This window comes from Rosa chinensis, chromosome 4 (genome assembly GCF_002994745.2).
Source record: "Rosa chinensis cultivar Old Blush chromosome 4, RchiOBHm-V2, whole genome shotgun sequence".
NCBI classification, from domain to species: domain Eukaryota; kingdom Viridiplantae; phylum Streptophyta; class Magnoliopsida; order Rosales; family Rosaceae; genus Rosa; species Rosa chinensis.
The window spans coordinates 9,776,294-9,794,649 of record NC_037091.1 but is presented as its reverse complement, the minus strand read 5'-3'; the positions used below and the strand labels follow the sequence as shown (position 1 = coordinate 9,794,649).

Genomic DNA, 18,356 nt, shown 5'->3' with positions numbered 1-18,356 from the left:
CCGAATTCTAATTTTTTAGTTCATTTTACCTAATACACAATAATAATCAATTAGAAATCAAATTGAATGCAAACCATGATCAATTAGAATTCAATTTGATTATTATTGTGTATTATTTTAATCTTTATTATGGCGTGATAAATTTTTTTAATTTATCATTTTAATCTAATATTAATTCACCGTAATTTATCATTTTAATCTAATATTAATTCACCGTGATTTATAAAAATTAAAAGTTAATAAAAATTTATCAAGCCATAATAAAGATTAAAATGATAACAAAAGCATTTGAATAATATTGTATTACCAAACAATCAAGGCAAAATAATATCTTATGTCTAATTTGGTCATTCCACAAATAAAAAGCACAAGTCAGTTTGAGTTTACCAAACACTTTAACACTGCTTTTGCTACTGACAACACTTATAAAAAGTCAGTTTACCAAACACTCAGCTGATTTGCTTTTCAGCCACTTATTCTCAGAAATAAGCAGAAGCCGGCTTTTTTAAAAAGCCCAGCCATACCAAACATAGCCTAAAGCTGCTTACACGAAAAAGATTGCTGGTGGGATTGCAAGAAAAAAAGAAGAAAAAGAAAAGGCAACGTCCAAGTTTAGGAGGTGGATTTGTTCTATTATTCCTTATGATAATATTATATTATCTTGGGGAATTCGATCAAATTATAGCATTCAAGTTGCCGTGATGGAGTCAAATCTAGTTGCAAGACAGAGTAACCAAAGCAATCAAAAAGCAAGCGTAGACAAAAGAAGAGGCCAGGTACATCCAAACCAAAAGAAGAGGAAGCTGATGAGATCAACCACAGTCAGAGTTGGAAGAGATAATGCATTTTTTTTTTTCAAATTTCAAAGTTGTTTGGCCCATGCATACAAATTAACGTCTAAGATGGTTAGTTGGACTTTTCAAATTATGATAAGATCAAAGCCAAGATAGCTATCATCAATTCAAATACCAGCATCTTTGTGGGGATGCACCGAACACCTACAAACTTGGTCAAACTGAATTTGAAAATCAAATATTTCAAATTCAAATCGGAGTCATCCTCAACTCTACTTCATCCATTACTCCCTTATAAAAGGAGCTACTACACCGATGGCCGCCGCCCCGGATGGAAGCAACATAATCTAAACCGCATCAATTTGGAATCTGGTAGACGTAAATCAACATATGTATATACATACAATAACTTCGTTCGGAAGATATAGCATAATAGTTGAAGGTTCAACAAGCCTAATCTAGTAGGTACATATTCCCCAATTCAATCAAAACCAACTGAGAATTTTTCTAGTAGGCACATCTATAGTATTCTATACCAACTCCCATCCAACCAAAACTGCCCAAATATTATACCGTAGCCTTCATAACTGGGAAAGGAAACAAAATCCTGAAAAGAACTACAACAACCCTAACTAAATTGGAAAGCCTCTGGATGCTCCTGTATCAGAATAGGAATGACAGAAGTATTAACTAGCATTGTCATAAAACAGCAAAAAAAGATAAGAAAAGCATAAACATTTCCTATTAATCTGCATTACAGATCAAATAAATTATCATTACAAATTAATAGTTTATACATGCTTTAATTGTATTTATCTTCAGTGTCAATCTGATTTGGTCACCCAATCGTCTTAGTTTGGGTTTTGGACAGTGGCAGAACTTGGAGCCGAATCTTGGAGGGGCCGGAAAAAAAAAAAAAAGACTACAATAACATTTTTTTTTGGGGGTTTGGAACCCAGTCAAGCTGGGAGGCTCATCCCCACGCCTATTTTATTAGTTGCATAAATTAAGTACAACCGGGGGGACTTGAAACCTAAACCCCGTCCATAAAATCACAATACAACTAATTTCAGAACTCAGAAGTATAAAAATTATTTAAATAGTACTCTACGCTCTTTTATAGAACTAAAGCCATCAAGTATAGAATGAATCAATTGTTTTCAGTTTGGGCATGATTTCATGAGCCTAGTTTCCAAACATGATCATAATTCATACCCAAATCAATAATGAATACGATAAAAAATTAAAACTGAAATCAATAAATAAAAGTCTGTACTCACCTTGAGCTCTCTGTGGTTTGAAATTGAACTGATAATTGATCACTGTAGACTGTAGTCTGTACCAGTAGTAGATGACCTTGCAGAGTTGTTTTGTAGAAGTTTAGAAGATGATGTGTTGAAGTTGAAATAGGGTGACTGACTGTTGCTCTTTAATGACTACTTAGTCACTTATAATAATAAAATATGAATAAGCATGAGATTCTTTTCTGACAAAAACTAAGCATGAGGTTCTTGTATGACAAAAACCAACAACGTGAACAGCAAAGGCTGGCCATGCCTAAAAAGCAGAGCAAATAAAAGGTTTAAAAATTAATAATTTAGTAAATTGGGGCAATGGGGGGGCCATATATATACAAAATTGCTGACTTTATTGATGTTATACACGGCTTGTTAAGGAAATTTGAAAACATTGAGGGGGCCATGGCCTTCACCCGCCCCTATAAGGATCCGCCACTGGTTTTGGATACTGAATGAGACAATCTTGTACAACAACAAATTGAGAGTAGATGATAAGAAAAATAATTTTTTGCCTTCATTCCTGTTACTTTCCAGGATTAATTTTCGTTGCATTATCCAATACTAGTCGCCTATTTTGTTGTTTTCTGTGAACAGTCTACAAACTCCCTTCCCTCTTTTACCACAAGGGCTCAAAGTTTTACAATAACGTTTCGTTAGTGTGACGTCATTACACCATGCCTCAAGTTTGAAAAAACATATTTGATATCCTTGCTCCATGTATACTGGTTTGACCAGCTGTAACTTACGCATTCTAGCCTCCTCCCATAGAAGATGGAATGTTATCTGAACTGTATTGATACAGATGTCAGTTAGTCACATGGAAGTTTACTGTCTTACGCTTTTTTAGTTGACAATTAGTCACTCACAATTAAAATTAGGTAGTATCAAATGATTCGAATCTGTCAGCTGCCATGACTTTGAAAGCATTAGTGGAACAATCATAGAACTTTCTCAATTACCTGAAGTAAGCTAAGTTCTGTATGGCCCAGCCGCCCAGGTGCTTTAATACTTTCATTAGAAGAGCTATCCTTTTATGAAAGACAATAATTGACATTCTTCTTCTGGGAAACATATCTGGGTAGGGATGCAACTGGGTAGTGTTACTTTGTTTTTCTTATTCATCTTCAGTTTGCTTGTGTCACTGTATGGCGCTGAAGTATATACCATAACTCCTTCACACCCATTATCCGAAGGAGAAACTCTAGTCTCTCCTGGTCTAATATTTGAATTGGGCTTCTTCAGTCCTAATAGTTCTGCCAATAAGTATATTGGCTTGTGGCACAAAAGTATATATCCCCGTAAATATGTATGGGTGGCAAACAGAGATAATCCTCTTGCAGCTACAGACACCTTGGCTAGTTTGAGAATTGGCAGCAGCGGGAGTCTGGAGCTCGTAGATGGGAAACAGATTTCTGTCTGGTCGGCAAATATATCTAGTTGTTCATCTGCAGTTCTCTTAGATAATGGAAACTTCGTTGCCAAAGGTGTTATGGGAGCTGATTTGTGGGAGAGTTTTCATAATCCTAGTGACTCAATACTGCCAAGCATGTTGGTGGGATATGATAGAGGTTCTGGAAAACAAAATTTCTTGAGATCTTGGAAAAGTGAAAATGATCCATCACCGGGGATATTCTGGGGGGGATTGTCAGCAGAGTTGCCAGCACAAGCGATCATTTGGATTAATGGATCTACTCCCCACTGGAGAAGTGGGCCATGGGATAAATCAAAGTTTATTGGTGCACCTTCAATGGAATCTCAGTATGTAAATCCATGGACTCTTGTTGGTAATGTGACACAGGGAGCAAGGTATGTATCTTATAGTTTTGATCAAATTCCTGGTGACAAATATCTTGCATATGACGCCATATCTTCTGAAGGTGTAGCGAGCCTTTTTTATTCAGTAGGTGGCAAGAACTGGTCTCTTAACTGGAAGTCATGGAATAACCCATGTGACAACTATGGCGCCTGTGGACCTTTTGGGGTTTGCAAATCTTCTAAATCTCCAATCTGCAAGTGTTTGAAAGGCTTTATACCCAAGTCATATGAGGAATGGAGAAAAGGAAACTGGACCGGAGGATGTGTGAGACGAACAAATTTGTCTTGTGAGACGCACATAAATGAATCAGTCTCATCAAAAGGAAAAGATGGGTTTTTGAAGTTAGAAAGAATGAAAGTACCCGATTTTCATGAATATCTGGGTTCTTTGGCTCTAGAAAAGTCCGAGGACTGCAAGATACAGTGCCTGAGTAATTGTTCTTGCCTGGCTTATGCCCATGTTGATACCATAGGGTGTTTGGTGTGGTCCAAAGACCTTATTGATATGCAACAGTCTCCATCTTTTGAAGAAGATCTTTATGTCCGCCTACCACACTCAGAACTAGGTAAATGATAATTGCTCTTGCACAACTCGTATACCACTAATTTTCGTTTGTATTGCAAGTTCATTTTGTTTTTTCTTTTCAGTTGAAGGAAAGCCGATAAACTTAATTGCCAGCCTTACAACAATTGGATTTATGAGTATCTTAGTTGCCATAGTCTTCAGTTTGCACAGGTGGAATGCCAACCAAAAGCGTAAGAGAATTAGATGAGGGGGTTTTAAATTTAGCACATAATAAGAATTTATTATTTATTGTATGTGATACAAATGTTGCTTCTTGTTTGGTTCTAACTCTGTGTTTGATAGTTTTATTTGCAAAATCAGGCCATGTCGAATTAACAGCACGGCGCTTGGAATCAACTAGTATGATTAAGATTCATAGAGATAGTATTCGAGGATATATAGGAAAGCATGATCCCTCGGAGCTAAAGATATACGATTTTGATAGCATACTAATCGCCACAAACAGCTTCAGCATTACTAACAAACTCGGTCAAGGAGGCTTTGGCGCAGTTTATAAGGTATTTACTTTGTTAAGAAAACATTATATTGCACTTCAGACAATTCAAAATATAGACATGTATGCAATGACTAATTTGTGGACATTGTGTAGGGGATGTTACCAGAAGGGAAGGAAATAGCAGTAAAAAGACTATCTAGTAGCTCAGGGCAAGGTGTCGAAGAGTTCAAGAATGAGATGCTGTTGATCTCCAATCTTCAACACAAAAACCTTGTTAGGATGATGGGTTGCTGTGTTAAAGAGGATGAGAAGTTACTAATTTACGAGTTTATGCCCAACAAAAGCCTGGATACTTTTCTATTGGGTTAGTTTCACTAGTGTTTTTTTTAGCTGCAATACATTACTCATCTTTACCCATATTCCTTTTAATATAAATAAGCTTCAAAAGTTCAAGCATAGAGTTATGATGAATTCACATGAACTAAATTTTCCAAGATACAATTTACCACAGAGTTTGACTAAGGAAGACATTCAGCCATGCAAGTTTAATGCTCACCACTGTCCAATATTTTGTGTGTATGTTTAGTCTGACGTACATCTTTTCATACAAATCTCTCTATTTGTTCTCTATTTGTTAGCACTTAAATGGTGAAAATCTAGTTATATATATACATATATATATATATAGCTAGAAGTCTAGTGATCGTCAATGTTTCTTTGTTATGTGCATGGGAAATATGAATAACATTACTACTCTAATTGGGTCCATTGAATATTTGATTAGATCTGACGAAGAGAGTAGTGCTTGATTGGGCTACACGCTTTAATATTATTCAGGGTGTTGCTAGAGGGCTTCTTTATCTCCATCATGATTCCTATGTGAAGGTGATACATAGAGATTTAAAAGTCAGTAACATTCTCTTGGATGAGAAAATGAATCCAAAAATCTCAGATTTTGGATTGGCACGCATAGTTGAAGAAACACAGAGTATAGAAAATACTCAGAAGGTTGTTGGAACACGGTGAGAATCAGTTTTTTAAGCTAGAGACCAATAGATCCAATTTTATCAGATACGTACTAATTTGTTTTGCTGTGCAGTGGCTATATGTCTCCAGAGTATGCCATGGGTGGGATATTTTCTGAAAAATCTGATGTCTACAGCTTCGGGGTACTGGTATTGGAGGTTATTAGTGGCAAGAAGAATACTAGCTTCTATTTATATGACCAACAGCTAGGCTTCCTTGCCTATGTAAGTTTATACTCTAAATCTAAATGTAGTTGTTGTCTGCAGCTTTAGGGTCTTGACAAGTCTTAACAATAATCAATGGGATTATTTTCAGGCATGGGAGTTGTGGAATGAAGGCATGGCATTGGAGTTAGTAGATGAAGTATTGGGTGATTCATATTCCTCATCAGAAGTAATGACATGCGTGCATGTTGGGCTTCTTTGTGTACAGGACAATGCTGCAGATAGACCAGCCATGGTGGATGTAGCTTCGATTCTAAGCAGCGAGAAAGATGGTCCACATCCGAAGAGACCTGTATTCACCATCCAAAACTCAATTTATCATCCTGGACCATGCTATGAAAATACAAATTCCTCCAAAAATGAAGCTAGCATGACAATAATTGAAGGACGTTAAACGACAGCAAATTGGTACATCACAATGCAATGCCTTTTGGTCATTCTCAAGAACCATGTTGAAGGTTTTTCTATTTGGTAGTATATGAAGGTTTTTTTTCGTTAACAAGATGCTTCTTATTGATCATTTTACAAATTTTATATACAAAAAATTAAGTATGCACCTGGCAATATCATTTTTCTATTGTCTTATACTTTTTGTTTGTTTTTTTGTTTTTTTTTTTTTTGTACACCCCACCCCAACCCTCCTCACTTTCAATGGAACTCAAATACATGACCTCCCAAACAGGAATTCATTGTCTTTTGGTTGAAATAATTCCTCTAAGTTAATTGATTCATCTAAATCTCTACTATTAGAAATAGAAGTGTGGTTTAGTATCAAAGGCTTCACCAAAATTCAAACTGTCGAAAATGCCCATGCCAGAGACAAAATAGATTGAAGGAAATGATATCCACAAGGGTTAATATGGTAAACTAAAAAAAAAAAAAAAGAAAAAAAAAATTATAAAAAGATGTGAAAACGTGGGGAGAGAAAAAACTACAGCGGAGTAGGGAGATGGCTTCACACCTTCACCCATCGTTAATTTTAATTGCCCATTGCAGGTTCTACAACAAAAAAAACGCATGGGAAATTGAAGTAGGTTTGTGCAAATTAAATTGAACTTTGTGGTTTCTTTTTCCAATTGATCTCAATTTTTCTAAACAAATCCTTACCCATTTTAGCTTAGTCAATTTTTCTAAACAAATCCTTACCCATTTTACCTAAACTTACCTATTTACCGGTCATTCGGATGGTAAATAATTAAGAATCTTACTTTTTACCTTTATTACAATCAATTAGGGGACCAAAAGTTGACTTCTTGTTTGGCTTTGTTTTTTAGAAATCTTCCTTGACCAAAGATGTAGAGAACATTAAACTGAGTTTGTGGACATGCGGCATGTAAAAATCGGAGTTAGCATGAAAGAGTTATGATCAGAAAATGAAAGTTACTATTTCATAAAACCTACTATAAATTGCAATTTCATCCTTCTATTTTCAGCAACTTTTCGTTTCAGTCAAAAAACCTAATCCACAATTGTCTCACAGCAACTCGGATTTCCAGCCCGACCCGACGAGTTCTTCTCTGTCCTGCCGTACCAATTGCTTTCGACGCGCCTCCCCACGATGACCAAGTCTCTGGCCACCACTTGCTCTGATTTTTCCTTGAAAGAGAGAATTGAAGTGAGAAAACCTTCAGCAGCCGCGCGACATGACCCGATCAGAGCTCTCTTCTCCGACAACCTTAGACGATGCCACCACCCAAGATTTGAAGCTTTCCTTGTCGCGGTTCGAACCCACCAAGTCTTGTCCATCAATTCAATGCAATGAGGAATAATTGAAGGTCTAAAGATTTCGGGAATCCGAAACTTTATGGGCAATTACCGACTTTTGCAATTTCATTAGAAATTCCATGCCATGAGAGAGAGATGTACTATTACAAAAGGTCATACATTGCTTCACATTCTCCACCAGAGCATCCAGAAACATATGGAAGCAACTTCTCCCAGCTAACCTTAGCCAGTCTAATGCTATAAGGGTAAATTTCAAGATCCTTGATTGAAGCCAAAATGTTATCAATGTCATTTGTGTCTCCATAAGGTGTTTCAGAATAACCGTCAAGGATAAATGAAGTCAGGGAAGACATGTTTAGGAAACATCGTGGAGTATCACATATCAATGTACACTGATGCAGTCTACGTAAACATGGTTTAACCAAAAATTTCCCCATTTGGATTGAAGCAAGGCCTGAGCTAGACAAGGAAAGATACTATACCGTTCTGATCTCTCTTAAAACATAACCAATCACATCCAGCTGGAATTATACATACCAACAAAATTCACAGATAAATAGCTGCTAAGTATTGAACATAAAGGGTTTTCTGCCTTCCATTATCAAGGGCTAAAAATCACATACCCTATTTATATGTAGGTTCATTTTGAACTTTCACCAATTCCAATTCGTTTTACAAATCACACTTCAAAATGTTACTGCAACATGACATCATAAATGATGAAAATGAGCGAAGATACCTTGATTCATCTAGGTAGATTGAACCACCATTTCCTAAAATTGCTGTCTTATTCCCTTTTGAAAATCTTTCTTTTCTACCTTTGACCAATTTTTTTGATCTAATGAAAGTGGAAATTTTGTGGATGTCTTTCTGTAAGCAACATGTGAATTCTCTTGGGCCATAGGACATAGCTGAGATAACTCTGTCATGGGTCTGCAGAAACAATAGGTTTAATAGACATCTGAAGGAAGCCACCAAATATGAAAGTAAAAAAGCAAGAAGAAGATTTTTTTGATACAAAATATCCTAAATAGTTCAGCACGAAAACTGACAATCACAGGGAAGGAAGAAATTACAACATCAAACACCCATTCACAAAAGACATGAAACGCCCAGGTTCCCAAATTAGACCAAAGCACTAGTACAGGCTGAAATCAAAAGAAAAAAAAAGTAATACAAGTGAGAAAACGACAAAAGAATCATAAAGATAATAAGAACACCAACTAAAACATGTAAAGTATTCCAAATAGTGCTTACAACCTTTTCTCAAACAAAAGAATGAAAAAAAAGCAAATTCTACTCTCCAATACTCACTCCAAATTCCTTTGAACATGAATCTAAACGGACCTGCAAACACAATTGAATGAGGAATGAGCAAACCACAGGCTCATGAGTGACTTAAGTATTAACTCAGTCAAAAACAAATATTATTTTTGAATATCACAAGCGAAAGCTTTTAGTTAAACCAACAATTCCACTGTCGAAAAGTAACATGTTGCCACCATAAGCTCATATATATATATATATATATATATATATATATATATATATATATATATATATATACAGGGACGGAGCCACTTGAAGGGCTGTTTGGGCTGTAGCCCAAGGGAAAAATTGGGCCAAAAACTACCAAGTATGGGTATAGCCCAAATAAAAAAAAATAAAAAAAATACTAATGCTTTGTAGTTGTATTTCTGCTTTCGGTCCCGACTCCATACCCTCAGATACTCTCACTCTCTCACCGAGGCACCGAGCCACCTCTACCTCCTCCGCCACCGTCCACCGAGTTACCTCCACTGCGGTCTACATCTCTGGATTCTCTGCGACTCCTGCTCCTTGAACTCTTGAAGGCTTCAAATCTTCAATCCCTGAATCTCAGATTCTCAGCTCTCTGGTAAACACTGTATACCCAATACCCATGTTGATGATGTTTGATTGTTTGATTGTTTGAATCTCTCTCCCTGAATCTCGCTGATGATGTTTGATTGTTTGAATCGTGAATTCGTGATTTTGGTGTTTAGGACTTTAGGGTGAGGACCGTGAGGTCGTAATTCAGTAATTGGGAATTGGGAATGGCCTAATGGGTTGATGAATGATGACTTGATGTTGATAATTGGGAATGGGTAATGGGTTGATGTCGATAATTGGGAATGGGTTGATGTTGAATACTTGAATTGTTGATAATTGGGAATGGGTAATGGGTTGATGTTGAATACTTGAATTGTTGATAATTGGGAATGTGTTGAATCGGTTGATGCATGGTGATGTGGTGTTTGATGTTTGGTGTCCAGATTCCACATAATTGGGATTTTAGTGATGTTTTTTTTTTTTTTAAGATAAATGATAATTGTTTATCTAAGCTTAGGCCATTTAATTTTGCATAATTGCATATTTTTCCATCTTGCTTGTTAATTGTTAATTGTTAATTGTTATATTGAAATATATGTATATATATTATAGGTATTGAATAAAATGACGGATCGCCGAAAACCCAAGCGGTATAAAAATATTCTTTCATGGTTTACAAGTGATATTCTATCAAGTGGTAGTGGGAATGAAATCGGGTTTTCGTTTTGAATAATAAAGGCGTGAGGATGAGCCTCCCACTGGGTTTCAAACCTCAAAAAAAGAAAATGACTTCTGCGCAAAATATTTGTTAGGCTAAAATTAGCCCAACCCTCCATACGATCCTGGCTACGTCCCAGTATATATATATATATATATATATATATATATATATATATATCAAATCATGATGCCACTGGAACTTACATATGGAATGCCACTGCAAATCCACTCAAGAAATAAATAATATTGGGCTGCCAAAGCACGCCCTTTAGCTATGTCTGAGTTGCCATTCACACTCGATTCTAATATTGGGCTGCCCTGCATGCCCTCTAGCTATGTCTTGGCTACCTAAGCCCAATGACCGTGCCATTGCATTGCTAGTACCACTCTTTTACTAGCTAGAGGATTTTAAATAGTATATAATTTTCGTGCTCCCACCACACAAATCGGGAATTCAAAAAGAATTCACACCATCACGAACACATCAAAGTTAGGACACAAGTCAACCACACAGTTTTCACCAAAAATGGGTTACTGCTAACTTTGAGCAGCCACAATGACACCCAAGAATAAATAATCACAAGCAACATATTAATCATGATAACAAACATTCCAAATTAAAGCAACCCATAACACGCAGAAGCTTTCAATCCTCTCAAAAGAAAACAAACATCAATGGCATAAACCATAAAAAAGTCATCAGTATTCTAAGAACTAATTTACTTATAAACAAAAGCTCAGATTTCATAAAAAGGAAAATAAAAATTTACCAAACCTTGTTCTTTGACAGTGTAAAGAAAATCAACTCAACAATAAAAGTAATTGATTTGCAGAAGTCAAATAAAAGGCACTCACTTCAGACATCATGCAATAACAAAGTGAAAATTATAGATAGAAAACTAATACAACTGAAACACATAACTATTTGACACGAAACCTCATAACTGTGCTATAATCGAAGTATAAACAACAAGAATATCATATCAAGATAAGAAACACAAATTCAGAAGATCAGAAGTCACAAGTTCTAAGCAGAACTAGAAGAAAACGGATAACAACAACATTCCAAGCCTTTGACACATTGCCAGTCGAAAACCAATAACCAAACAACCAAATGAACAGCAACAACCCCTACCAAAATAGTAACCGACCTTCTTCTCCACCCAATCTAAATCCTACGACCAAAACCCATCACCACAAGATCAGATTTTCAGTTCCTCTTCTTCAAATCAGTACCCAAAGCTCTTAAGCAAAATCCCTTCACACCGAGAGCTCACCGAAAAGTTGTAGCTCTCAACTGACCCGCAAGACAACAAGAAGCCCCAACTCAAATTTTTTGTCTGAAACCTTCTCTCCCCTTCTCTCTCTCTTTCCCCTCTGTTTCTTTTCATCTTGCTGTTCCCTTCCTTTCTCGTCTTTTTCTTCATCCCTCTCTTCTTTCTCTCTCTTTTTTTCCTTTGGGAGAATTTTTCAAACAGTAGTCACTGTGAATTAACGTGCCTCACTTGGGACTATAAAATCCGATTACATTTAAATACACGCCGTCAATAACTCTGTTAATTGGCATGCCACCTAACATATTTTCAAGAGTAAAGTTGTCTTTTTGGATTTTTACTCTGGACACCAATCTCTCTCTCTCCTGCTCTGGACACCCAGCTCTCTCTCTCTCTCTTCTACTCTGTACACTCAGCTCTCTCTATTTCTCTTTGACTATTCTCTTCTTCTTCATCTATTTCTCTCTATTCCGTCTGCAGCTCCTACATCTTCTCCATTTCCATGGATAAAATTTTAGGTTTTTGCTTGCTGCTTTTGCTCCTTTTCTGTTTTGGGAGCCTAGATTAGAACTGATATGAAGCACAAGGTAGTAAGGACCAGAAGACAAGAACGAAGCCCAAATAGCAAATGGACGAGCCCCAAATCCTTGTAAAGCTTCCACATGTAACAAAATTCAGATCTCCTTGTGCTCTTCTCCAAAACCCAAATCAGAAGACGCAAGCAACCTGGGTATAATGTGTTCCTGAGAAGGATTTGCAGAGTCAGAAGAAATAAGAGCCCGATGCACGAATCGGGTTCAGAAACAGGTTCATCCACTTAAAGAAAAAATTAAGGATCTTAAATAGTCAAGGAAGATATCTAGTCCGGAAATGAAGGATGACGATGGCCTTCATCGATGACGGCCGTCGACACAAAGAAGGACAGCTCTGATTCTAGCCTAGTACTTGGGAAAGGCAGGTACAGGTTCTGGGCATTGGCAAAATTCTGATCAATTTTCACTGGCACTGTCACACTCCGGTGGTCTGTCAGGAACCATAATCGCTTCTCCGGCGATTCCCCTATCCACAATGATCTGGATGTCCTTATGAGTCTGTCGAATTTTCTTATCTTGTTTCTGGGGATTTAGGTTTTGTGGATTGTGATTGGTTGAGTTAGATCTCTGTGATTTGGGGGTGTTGCAGGAATTGGAGGAGAGGGAGATGGTGGTATGATCAGTCATGGCAATAAGAACGAGGAGGAGGAGAAAAGGTCGAGAGGTCGAGAGGGGGGGGGGGGGGGGGGAGGGATACCAAACTATCCTTTGAACAATGAAAAATGACATAAGACTAACGGTGTTATTAATGATGTGTATTTAAATGTAGTCGGGTTTTATAGTCCAGGTATCAAAGTGTAGTTAGTGTAAAGTGAGGCACGTTAATTCACAGTGACCTTTAGTTCAGGTATTGTTTGAACCCAAAATAACATTTTTTCCCGATAAGAGGGACTCGAAGAAAACCGGGCCAATATCCGTGGCCCAAGCTATATATTTTCGATAAGCTCGGAATATATTGTTTAGAGGCTAAATAAAGCCTACTTGGAGGCCAAGCAATCTTGAAGCAAATCTGAATATTCCTTGATCTACTATTAATTATCAAATATTTGATAATTAAGGATAGTTGGTTTGCTTACCAAAATTGAGCAGGAAGGAAGGAATTCGAAGGATGTGGACGTGAAAGTATGGACTCTTATTGATTAAGGAATAAATGGCGTGGACTTGCAGCTGAAGACATATATTGCAATTAAAGAGTGCTGGCGAAGATATAATCAACGACGCGAGCGCGGACGAGTTGGTTGGCTCGCGAAGATCAAGTTGGCTATATATATATATACACTTCGCATGCAATTAAGGTCTTTGGTTGATCAATCAAGGAAGGAGTCAAGGTGGGCCACCAGCTAAGCTTGCCCATGCAATTGATGGTGGCTGGACGTGGGAGAGATAATTGCATGCAATCATGCTTCAAGGAATATATATATATATATATATATATATATATATATATAATTGTTAAATGCATGGAAAAAGCCAATACGTGGTTAACATATGTGACATATATATATATATATATATATATATATGCATGCAATTAAAGTCTATTGCATGAAGATACGAGTGCTCGCGAGGATTCCTCGCAAAGATATATATGCATGAATAAAAGATATATGCATATCCAAGAGTTTAATTGCGTGTGCCACTAAGCTACGGAATGCTCGCGAAGGCAATATCCAAGAATCAGTCTTTGAGGCAATTACGTTGCCTGGAAGAAGATTACGCCCAGAAGCCCAGAGGCAATTAACCTCTGCCTATATTCCAGCCATGTACAGAGACAAATCTACGATTAGTTATCAAAGCTATTAAGAGTTTTGATTTGATTCAAAGGCCAATAACTGTGGCCTAAAATATAGTATTTAATTCCTATTTGGAAAGTGAATCTACAAGCAGCCTATATATAGAGGCTAAAGACGATACAAAGACCTTTTCTCAAATCAACTAATCCTAGCGATTACAAAGCCTCCTTGGAGCAAACCTTCAACCTCGTTGAAACCCGGTGACCGCCCGCCAGTCCTAGTCTTCTCGCGAGCCGACTGTCAGCATCACCAGATCAACCCGGCGACCTTACTTCCAGTCCTAGTCTCCCCGCGAGCCGACTGCCAGTACCACTGCCACAAATACTACCAGCGAAGCTAAAGTCATGCTTTAGCAAAACCCGTGCTTTCTCCAACTTCCCAGTGATTGCTCTGCTTAGTCTACAACACTAAGTATCGATTCGGTGAACGCAAGAGATCACAACCAAAGTCTTTACCAGTAAGGTGAAAAGTCCTTTTCCGAAAGGCAAGAAAAGAACCTTGTGACGAGGTTGGTGCTCTCCTCGTCCACATCGTTTGATCAAGAAGTCAGGTCAAGGGATTCTCCGATGACTGCACCCCACGGTGCTGGCACGCCTGCGCAATCACACGCTCAAAAGAGATAGTTTGCAAGCCAACTGGTTTCTGCGTCAAACATTTTGGCACGCCCAGTGGGACCACGCTAGAGTCTTTTGTGTTCACCATCATTGGGATGCCAGGGGAAAATCTTTACCAAAGGAAATTCCTAAAATGAAAGAGATGGCCAATGTTGCCACCAAGGGAGACACCACGGTGGACGACGAGTTCGAGTATCTCCCCGTCCCAGAAGGTGCAAACATTTTTGATCTGGTGACCATCATGAAGATTAACAATGATATATTCTTGAAAAGGAGGGACAGATCATTCGCCGAATTAGAAAATTTGAGCAAAAAATTGTCCAGAGTGCCTACTCAAGTGGATTTGCAGCACGGCGAGTTTGACGCCATCAACACAAAGCAGGAAAACTTCTTGGAGAGTCAAGAAGCTGCAAGCGAAGGTGGTGTTGCTGAGATTGAATTGCCTATAGGAGGCGATCAATCTAAAGACAAAAACCTTCATCTCGACCAACCCGTTGTAGAAGAAGAAACCAGTTTGCTCACTGGTGAATCACAGCCTTACATAGAGGCTGTTCATGGAGAAGAAGGTCCACAAGATTGTTCTTCTGACAATACAATCGTCTCTGAACAAATATATGATTTCTCCACTGATCAAGCCAAATACATGGCTACTGATCAGATGCATGGGGGGCAAAATGAAGCCCAAGTTCACCCCCTTGATAGCCAGAAGCAGATGCATAATCAATTTAATTATGGTTATGCTACTGGACGTCATCATAACCAAGGTGGTAATCAAGAACATGAACCACTCAATTATGACCATGTAGGGGATCAATTAAGGCATGGCCCACCTTACTATCATCAATTAAGCCTTGGCCATGCTACTGGACGTCATGGTGAAGGTGGCCAAAATCATGGCCAACTTAATTATCAATTAAGTTGTGGTCTTAAAAGGCCAATCTATGGCTTTATTGATCAATTCAAGTTGAATTTCTTCATCTATGCTTCAAGGCCAAGCGGTGGCCTTGATATATGTGGAGGACACATCTGCAACCCACCTTGCAAGAATGGCCAGAATAATTATTCTAGTGGCCAATTTGTTTTTCGCGACTGTAAATTCGAGCATCACCAATACAAGTTAACTCTTGTTTACAGTTATTCAAATATCTTGCAAAAGGAATTTGTCTATGATACTATACAGTCCATAGAGGCGTTTCAATATGATGCCTGAAAGAAAATAGAGGCAAACAAATATTTGATATGCCTATTTTTGAAGAAGAGATCGATTCATCAAAGTTTGGTGATTCTAAATATGATCTCAACATGGAGCCAATCTATGATGAATATGATGATGATTACAATTTAATTATCGGTTCCAAAAATCATATGCAGCAGTTCAAATTCCTTGAACAAGTGGTCAAATATAATAGTCAATTTATGGCTTATTCTGAAGACACCATATTCTATGACATGGTAGTTGGCGACAAAGCCGATCTTGGGACATCTTCATCTCCAAAAGTGCAATTGAAGATCATGCTTTGCCAAGCAACAAAGATACTTGGGGGGCAATATTACTCCTTCTACGAGCCAAATTTCTTCCAAGTTTTCGACGCGAAGTATCTTTGTTGCTTTCCTACAAGCTGTCACAAGAGGGATTTTCGTGCCATAAATTTTGATGCATCGGAGCTTGGAGTGAAGCATAGATGGCCTCCCCCGTGGCCTTCTAGAGGTTAGCTAAACGCACTGATGCTAGCTTCTTTATTTGCTTCTAATTTTCAGTTTGCATCTTTCTTTTAGTTAGTTAAAAATAAAAAAAAATAAAAAATTGTCTAAAAAAATAAAAAATAAAAATAAAAAAAATACAAAAAGAGAGTTATGCGTCGCAAAGGACGCGGAGATATCAGCGAGTGGTCGCGAAGGAATGACCGCGAAGAGCGCGGGGCCGCGAGCAAATTGGCGCGAAGGAGATGGCCGCGAAGCGAGTGCTCGTGAAGAAGGCCAACAGTATTAATGTTCGCGTGACAGTCAGCGAACGTCCGCGAGGCCATAAGTACGTCAATGAACGCTCGCAAGGAACACCTCGCGAAGCTTCTCTAGCGAGCACTGATCAAGTGAAGCGAACGCTCGCAAGGAACATTATCACAGGAGGCAGAGCTCGCTGAGTGCACTTGGCCTAAGCCTCGCTAGCAAGATTCGAACCGGCGAAGCGCTGCGCCGGAGTTGCCAACAAAATATGCATACCCTGAAGCGAAGGCGATCTGGACGCTAGCAATGGCTTTAGTGGATGTATGCCAATCCCAGTGGCCGACGTCGAGGTGGATACAAGACGAAGTCTTTCGATTCTAAATCAAATTGCAGGAGATGATGCACCATATCTAATCCACAGTTCCCACTGCTGCCGCGAAGAATTGAGCTCAATCGCCATGGCCCAGTGATTGGTTATGCTCTTTGCTGATAAATTGATATTCTGTGGGCTTTTCTGTTGAAATTTCATCACAAGTCTTAGAATCTGAAATATGCACACAAGGTGTTTGATAGAATGCCTGAGAGAAACACTCTGAAGATGAGTTGTGCAGACTTGGGGGGCATAGCTGTTGCCTCGAGATTACAATCCTCAACAGAACACAGTAGCATATTCGTGATGATGTCACACAGAGTTTGAAGATTGCATGAGAAGATTAGTAGCAGCGGTGCTCTTTGGTTATTGCTTCACAAATGCACCATGGGATGTCCCAAAATGCATTCAATTACGCGCAGATGCCTATAGAGATACTGAGACCATTCGTCGTTGGAACATATGCGAGTGTGATCAGGAGGGACCTATTTTCAAGGTGCAGCATTAGTTATAAGCCAACAGCAAGCAGTGAATCGCAGGCCTAGATCACAATTATAGAGGCTCGTCAGCATTTGCTTAATTCACAATGGGATGCCCAGTGAAATAATGGTCAACGTACTTTTATAAGGCTTGAAATCATTAGAAGAAAATGGTGCAGCAGGAGAAAAATCATTTCGCCAGGGCATTTTTCCTTGGCTGTTGCTTCACAAGTGCACCTTGGGATCTTATAGTAGTCCATCTAGCTATGACAAGTCAGCGAGATGGTTATACGGCAATGCTAACCTAAGAAGCCAGCAAGTGGCTCTAGTTATACTTGCCAGCGAGTGGGCTTTAATGGACAACATGCTAATCACGGTGGCATTGAAATGCCTGGTTTGGCGATATCAGGTTGCATTCATACTTTGCTACAAGGCAGGCACGTATGTGCAAATTATTTCTGAAGTGGTGAACAGGTGTCACGTGCATGAATGTATTTTCTAAATGAAAAAGTGCACCAGCCTCCAGCAATTTTTCTCGGTCAAACTCTTGGCTACTCGCAGCCAACTTTGTGCAATGGTAAATTAAATCATGCATAGCTACAGCATACTCTTGTCCATTGCGAACAATAAGGCCTTATTAATTAGCCTATATTGTTATACATATTTAAGCCTACCTAGAGGCAACGTCACAATAGCTGTCAAAGCCAATTGTGGTTTTGAAATACACGTGGTTGATCATTATCAATAAGGCCAACGTCTGTGGCCTTTCATTATGGCAAGCATTTATTTTATTTCAAGACATTGGACATGGATG

At 38.4% G+C, this 18,356-nt stretch overlaps 1 protein-coding gene across 3 annotated transcripts; it reads left to right on the top strand.

Moving 5' to 3' along the window:
* Positions 1 to 3,006: 3,006 nt before the first annotated feature.
* LOC112196777 (G-type lectin S-receptor-like serine/threonine-protein kinase At1g61500) lies at positions 3,007 to 6,873 on the top strand. 3 transcript variants are annotated; one of them, XM_024337207.2, is made up of 7 exons: positions 3,007 to 4,473; positions 4,556 to 4,663; positions 4,794 to 4,990; positions 5,083 to 5,293; positions 5,714 to 5,951; positions 6,029 to 6,179; positions 6,271 to 6,873. In XM_024337207.2, the coding sequence occupies exons 1-7, from the start codon at positions 3,177 to 3,179 to the stop codon at positions 6,571 to 6,573; spliced, it is 2,505 nt and encodes an 834-aa protein (XP_024192975.1). In that variant the 5' UTR covers positions 3,007 to 3,176; the 3' UTR covers positions 6,574 to 6,873. The 3 variants fall into 3 exon arrangements, with proteins under 3 accessions (XP_024192975.1, XP_024192974.1, XP_024192976.1); XM_024337206.2 differs by having other exon boundaries at positions 4,776 to 4,990; XM_024337208.2 differs by lacking the exon at positions 4,556 to 4,663 and having other exon boundaries at positions 4,776 to 4,990.
* The last annotated feature ends 11,483 nt before the right edge of the window (positions 6,874 to 18,356 follow it).